General features: G+C 38.9%; 1 protein-coding gene across 3 annotated transcripts in view; it reads right to left on the reverse strand.

Moving 5' to 3' along the window:
• Nucleotides 1-12,943, reverse strand: part of ASL (argininosuccinate lyase) — a 64,827-nt gene that overhangs the window by 26,899 nt on the left and 24,985 nt on the right. For all 3 annotated transcript variants that reach the window (XM_033922476.1, XM_033922477.1, XM_033922478.1), the window contains 6 exons: nucleotides 10,667-10,861; nucleotides 7,098-7,181; nucleotides 6,353-6,409; nucleotides 5,608-5,705; nucleotides 1,128-1,205; nucleotides 194-271 (listed from right to left, as the gene is read on the reverse strand). In XM_033922476.1, coding sequence (XP_033778367.1) covers nucleotides 194-271; nucleotides 1,128-1,205; nucleotides 5,608-5,705; nucleotides 6,353-6,409; nucleotides 7,098-7,181; nucleotides 10,667-10,861 — 590 coding nt within the window. The remainder of the gene's footprint in view (nucleotides 1-193; nucleotides 272-1,127; nucleotides 1,206-5,607; nucleotides 5,706-6,352; nucleotides 6,410-7,097; nucleotides 7,182-10,666; nucleotides 10,862-12,943) is intronic.

A 12,943-nucleotide genomic window follows, 5' to 3' on the forward strand; every position in this document is an offset into this window, starting at 1 on the left:
ATTTTACTGTTTATTCGGATTATTAATAAAATGGGAACTGTGCCAAAATGGCGCAAGTTAGTGGTAAAATAAAATATCTTAATGGTAGCCTACGCTGATAAATACACTCCTTTTTGTTTTGGAAACTGTCCTCTCCAAGTATTAGAAAAAAAAGAATAAAATGTAGAAAAAAATATTCTGAAACACATTTTACCTTCCCAATGGCAAGACACTGGTCCTTTTCCGATTTTCTCTCAACCTCTCAAAGTCTCTGCACAGTGCAACAGCATGGCTGCAAAACATATGGATGATTAAAAGACATTGTTTTGGAGAAACTCAAAGACAGCTCTAATGGGTAGAAAGTGCATCCAGATGGTTGAAAAAAAAAAACAAAACTCTTTATAAAACACATAAATATTGACAGTGCACTGCTCTCAATTAAAAGCCCATCATAATAAGTGCTATCATCTCTGTGTGATTTCTCTAATTTATTTTATAAATAGGCAAACAATCTACAATCAATCAAAAAGAATAAAAAATGTACTTGCCAAAAATGGTCCATAATGGAAAGTGCTGAGTTTCAACACAGACAAAGCTGAGACACACATGGGCATTGTAAACATGTGGGGGCTGGAAAGAACATTATGAGACATGCTCTACATGCTTTTTCCACTTGTTTGAAATGTTTCATTGACAAAAAATACAACAAAACACATAAGACAATACCTACAGAGTGCATCAAGCAGTGAAACTAATACAATATTTCTATGATGCCACCTCTGTACCTCTGATGTACCAAGGCCTTCCACTGATAGGTTTATATAGACTGATAATCAAATGAGCCTTTCAGTCCTTATACTAAATAAGAACATAAGAATAGCCTTACTGGGTCAGACCAATGGTCCATCAAGCCCCGTAGCCCATTCTCACGGTGGCCAATCCAGGTCACTAGTACCTGGCCAAACCCAAGGTGTAACAATATTCCATGCTACCGATCCATGGCAAGCAGTGGCTTCCCCCATATCTTTCTCAATAACAGACTATGAACTTTTCCTCCAGGAACTTGTCCAAACCTTTCTTAAAACCAGCTATGCTTTTGCTCATCCTTGAAATACAGACCTTCCTTCTTTCTTTAGGTGAGTTATTACCTGAGTATCCACTGACTCCATCTGATGGGCTGGGCTCTCTGTAGATGTGTGTATCCGGGAAAAATAACATCAATTTCCCTACAGGAGATAAAGAAGGGAAGCCAGACAAGAAAATGGGTTGGAAATAGAATATTAGAACATGCTGAATTTCCTATTCTAAACCCAGCTTCACTTATTTGTTGAAAAAGCAGTTTTTGCCCCCCCCCCCCCAAAAAAAAGGGGCACAATTAAAAAAAAACCAAAATTAATAGTGATGGAATTAAAGATATACCTCAAGCAAACACTGGCATAAAGAGGATAGTGAAAAATAGTATAGAAAATATAACTGAAGCAGGAAAACAAAAAAAAAATAAAATAAAGGTGTCCAGTAATAGAGTAATGTATTGATTTTATGTTTAGGTTCCAGAACCAGGCTAATAAAGGAGCAGGATGAAACCACTGGGTCAAAAAAAAAAAGAAAAGGAATTTTTGTTTCAACATATAATAGATTAAACAGCTGAAATGACATTGAACAATAAGTAATTGTAGTCTTCCTAATTACATTTCAGCTTCCTGCTCATTACTCCGTTGCTGGGATACATGCAAAATAAAATCAAGAAGCCTCCACGCCAGGCCTTATAACAAGATACATCAACAGCAGACATGGAAATTGGATTCAACTAAAAACAGACATCACAAACAATGAAAGAGTCTTTAAAGCCAAGGGAAAATAATTCATTTTATTTCCTCAGTGGCACCATGTTCTTCTATTCTGCAACTCTGTCATAAGAAACAGCTGGAGCGAGTGCTTGAAATCCCTCTGCCATGGCCTCCCAAGCTGGCCCTATAGCTTGGCTGGGACATGTGCTGTAGTGCAGAATGACACGGGGACAAATTTTTCCCTGTCCCTGCAGTAACTCAGTTTCCTCATCCTGTCCCTGTGAGTTTTGTCACTGTCCCTGCCTCATTCCTGTAAGCTCCGTCTTAACTGCACAAGCCTCGAACACTTATGATTTTGAAGCATTTGAGGCTTGTGCAGATGAGGACGGAGCTTAGGCATTGGTGGAATGAGGCATTATGACATCACAATCTCAGCTCTAGAATGTTGCTACTTAGGATTTTAAAGCGTTTGAAGCTTGTGCAGATGAGAACGGAGCTTAGGCATTGGTGGAATGAGGCATTATGACATCACAATCTGAGCTCTAGAATGTTGCTACTTATGATTTTAAAGCTTTTGAGGCTTGTGCAGATGAAGACATAGCTTAGGCATTGGTGGAATGAGGCTTTATGACATCACAATCTGAGCTCTAGATTGTTGCTACTTATGGTTTTTAAAGCATTTGAGGCTTTGCAGATGAGGACAGAGCTTGCAGGAATGGGGCAGGGACAAGAAAAGAACTCACAGGGATTGGATGGAAAAAGGAGTTCCTGCGGGGACAGGGAAAAATTTGCCCCCGTGTCATTCTCTAATACTCAGCTTTGAGTCTCCTGGCCAGTGGAACCAGCAAAGCTTTGTGTTCTGTAAGTGTTGCACTCTATTGCAATTATACGATTTCCCCTTACAGCAAGTAAAGCAGTGCTCAAGTCCAAGTTAAACGCTCACCTCTTTGAGACTGCTTTCAACTCCTAACTCTCCTCCTTGGTCTGCATCCCCAACCCTCTATGTCATGTCTGTCTGTCCAAGTTAGATTGTAAGAGCCAAATATCCTCTAACAATAATAAGCTTCGACTTATTATGACAAGGGTTGCCATACAACAGATTACGAATAATTGGAAGAATTGAAGTAGATTGAATTATAGTTTCTGTTGGAATTCTTTATGTCATATATATAAAATGGAAAGGTTGGGATTAGAAAAATAATGTGTATAGATTGTATTTTCAAGTCTATGCCACATATTTTCCAAAGAAAATCTACTCACACAAAATGCAGCTACAGATATCCATGGGTTCTTTGTGCCCATGAAAGGTTTTACAGCGAGCGCCGACATATGCTTTTGCTTTGAAAATGAGTACAAAGGTCTACTGGAAACGGGATATGTTTCTCATAGAGAACAGGACTGATGAGATGAAGAAACATCACTGGCAGGAAGTTTGAAAGTAGTACATTTTCACGTTTTTTTCAAGTTTATTTAAAAATTTGATTTAATTGCAAAATCATGATCCAATGCGATTTACAAATAACGATAAAATTGGATAAAAAAAGAAACACACATAGATCAAACTAGACAGCTAATACAACTTTTGACTGACCAAACACAGAAGGTAAAAAGAAAAAAAAGGATTAAATACAATTTATAAACAAATGAAACGATAGGATGGGGAACAGGTTACCCCACTCAATTTTCACTTAGCAGCATTATTAGTCTGCTAGAAAGTATTCTGAATTTATAAAATTTAAATAACTCAATTAAACAGCTTTTCAGGAGACTTTTAAACTTACTAAGTCATTTTTCTTCCCTTATATTAATTGGGAGTGAATTCCAGATTTGACGGGCCGTGACGGAGAAAATCTTATCTCTCCTTGAATAAATGAGTCTTAGAGAAGGAACTAAGAGGAGAGATTTTTCTTCAGATTTTAAGGATCTTGTAGGGATATAAGGGATTAAAAGCCTTTCTTTTTTTTTTTTTCAAAGTCTTTATTCATTTTTCATCTTACATCAAGTGCACAATATTACTTAATTAAAATTTATACATATCACTTGAATTTCTTTTTATTATTATCTTAAATACATAAATTTATTCTCTCCCCACCCACCCTTCCCACAAAAATTTTAATCATTTATTTCGTATAAATATTACATTCTTATCTAATGATGAAACCTTAAATAGAACTTTATACCACCCCCCTCCCCCATATTATAAATGTACTTTCAATGGAAAATGGTGTCTAATCATTGCAATAAGTTGTCAATGGCCCCCAGATCTTTTTATAATTATTATAATTTCCTTTTTGTATGGCAATTGTTCTTTCCATTTTGTAAATATGGCACAATGAATTCCACCTTAAAGTATAGTTAAGTCTGCTATAATTCCTCCAATTCCTGGTGATATGTTATATGGTGACTCCTGTCATAATCAATAAAAGTTTATTATTGTTTGATGAAATTTGACTTTTTGTTCTCATTGACGTATCGAACAGAATTGTATCATATGATAATGCTACATGGTTTTCTAGTAAACAATTAATTTGAGACTTTTCTAAGAATGTAGGAGCTTTATTTATTAAAGTTTTGTGTGTAAGTAATGCTATTTTATATGTAATTCTTTGATATACAAGTAACCAATGCTTTTCCTTTAGGAGGGGGCGGGGTCACGTGATCAAATTTTTTTCCTTTTGGTAATTATTTTTATTGCAGTGTTTTGAAGGATTTGCAATCTACTTATTTCTTTTAAGGTTATACAAACTGCTTTGAAGCAAAACATAAAGGACGGAATTCTATAAATGGTGCCGAGGTTTTGGTGCTGGAAAAAATTAGGCTTGGAGTGATGGCTGAACATCATTTATAGAACGGCACTTAAGGGCTGATTCTATAAACAGGTGTCCCCCAGTGGCATACGGCTCGCCCTGGGCGCAGTCTTCCTACGGGCACGGCACCCCGCCTCCTCTCCTCGCCACACACGCGAACTTGCCTTCCCCTGCCTTTTTTATTTCCCCGGCATGAGGCGCTCTCTTTGACGTCACTTCCGGCACCCGCGCCTAGGAAGTGGCACCAAAGTGTGAGCAGACACCGACGTGGGCATGCTGCTCACGCCAGTGAAGTTAAAAAAGTATGGGGAAAAGGGCACACCCCGGGCACCGCTCACCCTTACTAGTGGTGTCCTTCCTGCCAAGGGACTTCATGGGGGAGAGCACCAAGGTAAAGTCACCAGGTTTAATCCAGCCATTTTGTTGTCCTAAATTAACCAGATAGTTATTTGGGTCCCGCTACTAAATACCGAGGGTGCCCATGCAACTCCTGTGCCATTCCTGCACTAGCCAGAGTGCTGCTGCTATGTGCCTGGTCAGCAGGAGATAATTGGGGATGAGTATCAGTCCCTTAGTTATAATAGGAATAAAGATGTCATAAACGGAGAAATCAAAGCACAACACATTACATTACATTAGAGATTTCTATTCCGCCATTGCCTTGCGGTTCATGGCGGATTACAAAAGAATTACAAAAAACGTATTACAAGAAGAAGATATCTGGTAATTTCTAGAGGAGATAAAGAGTGGATGAGGTTGCTTTGGGGAATTGGGAAGGTATTGGGAAGTGGTATTGGGAGTGAGAAGGAGCTAGCGGTATTAAGTTGTTTGCAGGAATTTCTTGAAAAGTAGGGTCTTTATTTCTTTTCTGAGTGTTTTGTAGTCTGGGGTCATAATCAGTGGATTGGAGATTTGGTTGTCGAGTTTTGCTGCTTGTGTGGCTAGGAGGCCATCATATAGTTTTTTTCCGTTTGACGCACATGGAAGAAGATGGACTACCGTGAAGAAAGCCCACACGTGTTATCGTGACTTACACTGCTGCCCGGTTCACCATCGTTCTGATCAGATCCAGGAGATGAGTGGCCAGAGTGGAGTAGGAATCTCGCAGCCAGAGTCTCATATCGGTTACAACCTAAGAAGCAAAGCTTCAGTCACAAATTAAAAGAACCCTTCAACCCACAGAAAGGAACAAACTCCCCAGAGCCAATGACACAATAGACCTGTGATAACCAGATGCACGCATGTTGTTTAAATTAGCTTAATGTTTAAAAGGGTGGTTTAAAAGTGTTTGAGGCTTGTGCAGATGAGGACGGAGCTTAGGCGTTGGTGGAATGAGACATTATGACATCACAATCTGAGCTCTAGAATGTTAAAGTGTTTGAGGCTTGTGCAGATGAGGACGGAGCTTAGGCATTGGTGGAATGAGGCATTATGACATCACAATCTGAGCTCTAGAATGTTAAAGCGTTTGAGGCTTGTGCGGATGAGGACGGAGCTTAGGCATTGGTGGAATGAGGCATTATGACATCACAATCTGAGCTCTAGTTTCTAATGTTTCAACAGCAGTGGGAGAGACAGTATTTCCATTTGAAAGTTTCAGCCCCCCCCCCCCACGACATTCTTCCACAGTACTTCCAGAACGGGTCTTGCTTAGAGGTCAATCACCCACTAGGCATTAAAAAGAGCTCATGATCAGCAAAAGCTATGAACCCAAAACGTAGTGCACACAGATCGATGAAGGATACGATAAGTCTCTCTCTATAATAGCTTTCAACATACCTGGTCATTCCTGCTTCGGCCTGTGTGTAGCTTTCCCGCTGCCTCACCAATTAACTCCTGAAAATAAGAAAAAAAAAAGTTAACATTTATTCATGCAGCACAGATATACATGGGGTTTCATTGTGTTTTATTTGTATTTATTTAAGTATTTATAAACCACTTATAGCCTAAGTGGGTTTACATTAAGGTACTCAAGTATTTTTCTCTATCTGTCCCGGTGTGCTCACAATCTATCTAATGTACTTGTGGCAATAGGGGGGTTAAGTGTCTTGCCCAAAGTCACAAAGAACAGTGTGGGATTTGAACCCACAACCTAGAAAAGCAGAAAATAAAGAAGATTACAAAACAGTAAATGACAGAATTCCCTGAGATGGGATGGAATAGGGTACATTTTTTAGAAAAACACACTTAAGAGATTGTTTGCAGATACTATGTATATCAAGAGGGCAAGACTGAAATTAATAATAATAATAACTTTATTTTTATATACCGCCAGCTATCTTGCGACTTCTAGGCGGTTTACAATAAAAGAAACTGTGAATGCATTTACAGGATTTGAAGGGCATTTGAAGGCCGCAGTGGAGGACTTTGGGGGCTGTGCACTGGAGACCACTGCATTAGGCTATTCCTCCACCCCACTTCTCTGTACTATAGGAAAAACATGTCACAAAAACATGTATTTGACACCTTACCTAATGTACATACAAATAATTCCTATCAGAAAGGTCTAGAATGGGTTCTGTACCTTTAGCCTGCGTTCATTGGCTGTGTGAATATCCTCATCACCTTTAGCAATCACAAAGCTTCCTTTTGACCACTCCTCTGAGATCTGTAAGAATAAAAGACATACAGCTCAGCTTTCTAGAACCAAACTGCTCTTAGAATATAATAAGAGGTGATATTGCCCTTGTATAAGTCCCCAATGAGGCCCCACTTAGAATACCGTGTGCTTTTCTGGAGACCACACTTTTAAAAAGATATAAACAGGATGCAGTCAGTCCAGAAGGTAGCTAAGAAATTAGGCCAGGGGTGTCCAATGTCGGTCCTCGAGGGCCGCAATCCAGTCGGGTTTTCAGGATTTCCCCAATGAATATGCATTGAAAGCAGTGCATGCAAATAGATCTCATGCATATTCATTGGGGAAATCCTGAAAACCCGACTGGATTGCGGCCCTCGAGGACCGACATTGGACACCCCTGAATTAGGCCATGGTCTCCATCATAAAGTGTATGGGGACAGACTTAAAGATTTAATATATAGACTCTTGAAGACAGAGATGTGTAAATATTTCTATTAATGCAAAGGAGGCAAGTTCCTTACATTTGGAAAAAAAAACCCTCTGAAATGTTAAAAGATTTTAGACTCAGGAGTAATCTAAGGAACTCAATTTCCCTGTCCTGTCCCTGCAGGTTTTGTTGCTGTTCCTGTCCTGTTGCTGTAAGCTCTGCCTTAACCGCACAAGCCTCGAACACTTATGATTTTAAAGTGTTTGAGGCTTGTGCAGATGAGGACGGAGCTTGCAGGAACGGGGCAGGGACAGGAAAAGAACTCGCAGGGACAGGAAGGGAAAACGAGTTTCCGCGGGGACGGGGAAAAATTTGTCCCCGTGTCATTCTCTATAAGGAAATACTTTACAGAATGGATGGTGGATATATGGAATGGCCTTCTGGAGGAGATGGTTAAGACAATGACTATTTGAAATTCAAGAAAGTGTGGGAGAGGCACGTGGTATTTCATAGGGATTGTGGATGGGCAAACTCGATGGGCCATTTGGCCTCTCTATGCTGTCATTTTTCTATGTAGGTTTCTAATAGTCTTGGCTGCAAGCTGTCTGAAGAATATTTGTACACATCCAGGATTTCCTTGAATAGCCACTATGGAATAGCTAATACTATGCATGTTACAGAAGCACTGCAAGGTCTTAGTTACACAGGAGCATCATTTATCCATTAGGAACAGAAAACTATATTCACAGAACAAAAATAAAAATGGAAACTTTGGTACTGTATCACTTCGTTCATCTTCATTTAATCTTCTTTCCGTGCCTTCAATTAAAATGATAGGAACTAGAAGACACGACATGTTCTCAGTTATGGCCCCACAATCATGGAATCTTTTACCACAATATATTAGAGAACTAAAAGACCTAACACTGTTTAAAAAAATGTTAAAAACCTTTCTCTTTAAAGATGCGTATGGATCTTAGGACACTAAAAAATCGATTATTTTTTAACCGTTACCTTTTTTTTTTTTTTTTTTAAACAGCTATTATTACCCCCCTTTTTGTTCTTCCCTTTTTTGTTTTTTCTTCTCTTCTATCAAAAATTGTAACTATTCCCCCTCTTAACCACACATGTCTTGTATGTCTTACCCACAAAATTATTTTAAACTTATGTCTACACTCAGTTTGTTAAATGTGTTAAATTTTAACTAACAACAAATTTGTTTTTATGTTAACATTAACATTGTACTTGTTTAATTTATTAAAATATGTTATTATTATTGTACATCGCCTAGCAATTTAAATAGGCGATTCATCAAGAATAAATAAACTTGAACTTGAACTTATTCCCTAGCAACACTTATCAGGCTTCACATTCTCCTGTCTCTGACTTGACAAACTGCAACAGGAATTCTAGAGGGCAGACCTTTCAGGGATGTCTTTATAACAACAAAAGGGTGGGTGGCTTAAGCTGTATTTATTCATTTTTTTTATTCATTCAATTTTCTATACCGTTCTTCCTGGTGAGCTCAGAACAGTGTACATGAATTTATTCAGGTACTCAAGAACTTTTCCCTGTCTGTCCCGGCGGGCTCACAATCTATCCAATGTACCTGAGGCAATGGGGGGGATTAAGTGACTTGCCCAGGGTCACAAGGAGCAGCACAGGGTTTGAACCCACAACCTCAGGGTGCTGAGGTTGTAGCTTTTAACCACTGTCAATATCACTTTTGCCTAGGTCCCAAACATCTCCTTACTCCCTCCAGTCCTACCTGATAGGAAACCTACACTTCAAGCTACTGTGCTTAGCTCACAACATGAGTTTTGAGTCAGGCTACGAGCCGTTGTAGAAAGCTGCCACAGATGTGTAGTGCTTAATCGTGGTTCGGCAACGAAAACCAGAGTTCTCCCCTGAAGATCAATGTGATTGAAACGCTAATGTGCAAGTGAGCGCGAGCATTGGGAATGGCTTAAGCTCTAGCAGCGTTGAAATTGGTTTAAATCTTCAAAGATAAGTGTTGCCATTTCTTTGAGAAGTTTCTTTGATACTTTTTGACTGTTTGTGATTTTTATTTTGGCATTTATTTGTTACCATTGTGAGTCATAAGAACATAAGAAGTTGCCTCCGCTGAGTCAGACCAGAGGTCCATCGCGCCCAGCGGTCCGCTCCCGCGGCGGCCCATCAGGCCCACTGCTTGAGCAGTGGCCCTTGATTTTTCTCTAACCTATCTCTACTCCTGTCCCTATAGCCTAACCTCAGTCCTTATCTGTACCCTTCAATTCCCCTGTCTTCCAGGAACCTAGCCAAACCTTCTTTGAAGCCCTGTAGCATGTTCTGGCCTATCACAGCCTCTTGTTCTGGCCTATCACAACCTCTTACAGGGATGAAGCATTGTAGGACCTAGGCTAGCATTTAGATTCAGGGTGGTGTGTACAGCATATAGAGCTGAGATCCCAGGATGGGGATCTGAAATAACGTATGTTATAAGAGATCCTACAATCCGAGTATGATATGCACTATATATACCCATGCTGTTAGCAGATGGTTCTTCTTGAAAATGACCTTTTTAAAAATAAGAATATTTTGAACTGAATCAGAACTTTTGAAAATGACAAAAAATTGGCATCATGGTTGATGTATGAGTTAAGTTGTTGCTCAACTTGGTGTATTCTACCCCTATTTCTTTTTTTTTTTTGAATCGTCTTTATTAGCAATTGCAAAGGGAACATACAACCAGAAGCGGGGCGAGCATAGAAAATTATAACAGTCAGAAAAAACAACAATTACTATAATAAATAATTGTATCTATCCCCATTTAGTATGTATATGGTGGAAGGGTGGGTGGGTAGGTTTTATGAAAATGTGATGGGTAATTACAAAAATATTTGGAAAGGGAGGGATGGGAGGTAATTTATAGTATAAGATGACTGTAGACTTTAAAAATGAATAAAGATATATAAAAGAAAAAAGAAAAAACAACAATTGAAAATTGATTGACTTAGCTAATACACGAGTCCGGCTAGTGTCACAAACTCTGAGGCACGTCCATGTCTTCCTAAATACTTTGTACCAGGGAACAGAACAGGGATACCTTTCCTAGTCCTTTGATGATCTGCTCCATTTCAGTTCTGGTGATCAGGCCAGCCTTTTCGAGAGCCTTGGCGTAGGCCCTGCTTCCTTCAACGTCAGCTGCCCACATGCGCTGATCTGTTGCAATGCAGGAATTGAACATGTCCATGAGGGGATCGATATCACCTACAAACCGTCCACCCCACAGTTTGTTTCCCTACGCAAACAGGAGGGGAAGAAATCGAGAGGAAAAAAATGTTAGCAGGAAAACAGCAGTACCAAGACATCACTAACGCAGCAACACAACAGACAGGGCCATAATCCAGCCACAATCTCTGTGGTCTCATGTCTAATTGAAAGAACGTGTAATCAGCTTGGAAGTGGCAAGAAGATAAGCTTCCCCTTTTATAATTCCACTGTTTTCTGTTGGGTTTGTTTTGTTTCAATTTTTCTTTTCTTCATTTTTTTTAATCTTCATTTTTCTATTTTGTTTGATTGTATTCTATATTCATTTTGTTGTCCTTTCATTATATTTTTTAAATGTACCTCATAAATTTAAAGATATTGAGATAGTCAGTGATAAAAGTTCCCCTACACCCCATTTAGTATATATTTATGTAATATCGTTTAGACTATTAAGACTACAACAAGATAAAGATTGTTACAAAATAATTTAACAATAGCGGTTATAGAAAAGGTGCTGCCAGCTTGTGAATGCACAAGTGTGTGTGTGTGTGTGTGTGGGGGGGGGGGGATTTCCATTGGACCCCCCAAGACAAAAGGAGGGTTAAATGGTTATTTGAGATGGCCAATTTTGTGGGGAGTGTATGGTACTGCAGTGGTTAGAGCTACGATCCCACACTGCTCCTTGTGACCTTGGGCAAGTCACTTAATCCCTCACTGCCCCAGTCACTTTAGATAGAATATAAACCCTCTGGGACAGACAGGGAAAAATGCTTGAGTACCTGAAGTGGTATACAAATAATCTGGACCTGTTATGGAGTGGTTCAGTTTTTTGGAGGTGTCCTAAGGGTGCTTTTAAGTCAGCGGAGTTGTGGTGCAAATTCCTTACTTCAGGGGTGCTAAAGAATTCCTCTTTTTCTGCTAAGTTATCAGAGCACGGATTTTCTTTTCCTATGTACAATAACAATGTGCAGGTTTTGAACTACTTTTTGTGCGACATTCCTCTTTGCCTGGAAGTTTGGTTTGCTGTTTTGTTTGACAGGTTTTCGATCCGGTTCGTTTCTATTGGGCATGAGCTGGAATTTTGACTGGATTTGGTCTTGAATGGTAAAGAACAGGTTAAACAGAGGGTTAAAACCTCTTGCTATAAGCTTCAACTTTTGAGACGGCTGAAATATGAGACCGAATGAAGAACAAAAACAAGGAAAACAAACAGCGCTGCGTGCGTCTGGTAGCGCTATAGAAATAATTAATAGTAGTCGATATGGGTGACAGGTCAAATGCGCGCAAGACAACAGCACGCAGACAAAAACGATGAACCGTAGAAATGGTACAAGTGGGGATGGAACCGCACTCGTCAACCAGAGATTAACTTAAATGAATAAATATTTATTCAAAAGTTAAAACAGTCTCTATCATATATTCAATTCGTATTGTAGACCAGATACGGTCCGTATTTTGGCATGACAGCCTGCCTCAGGGGTACAAGAGACATCCAAGTTTATTATTAAATAATTTGATTAATCGCCTACTCTACATTCAAGGCGATGTACAAGATAATCCTAAAAATTATAAACATAGGTAAAATATATAAATAGACAATATTACAAAAAACAAACACAATTTAAAATAAAAAATTAAGTTGTTACTTATTATATCGAAACAATAGGAAAACTCATTAATGGTTACATTTTATATTAAATTCAAAATACAAAGGTAAAAACATAGGGGGGGGGAAAAAGACAATAAAAAAGATAGATAAAAATAATAAAAGATCATTATTCACTAAAAGCATCGTTAAAAAGGTGGCGCTCTTATAGCATCAATGATTGCTGGACACAGTGGAATGGGTACAATCCTAAAATTTGAAATGAATCTCTCCAAAAGAATAAGGCCTTGGTATTCAGAGGACTGGTTTATTACAACACATTATATTTTCGGCTTCCTGCCACTTTAGATGATTCAGTTGCCAGTTTCGTTTTGAATACTATTTAGTGTTTGTTATTTAAGGTACTACATTGCTTAATAAAATAACTTTGTATCCGAGTGATTTATTACAGTGCCACGTTCAAGGACTTAATCTTAGGTCTGCTAGGTCTAACACATTAGCTGTTCC

Source organism: Geotrypetes seraphini, chromosome 15, assembly GCF_902459505.1.
Source record: "Geotrypetes seraphini chromosome 15, aGeoSer1.1, whole genome shotgun sequence".
NCBI classification, from domain to species: domain Eukaryota; kingdom Metazoa; phylum Chordata; class Amphibia; order Gymnophiona; family Dermophiidae; genus Geotrypetes; species Geotrypetes seraphini.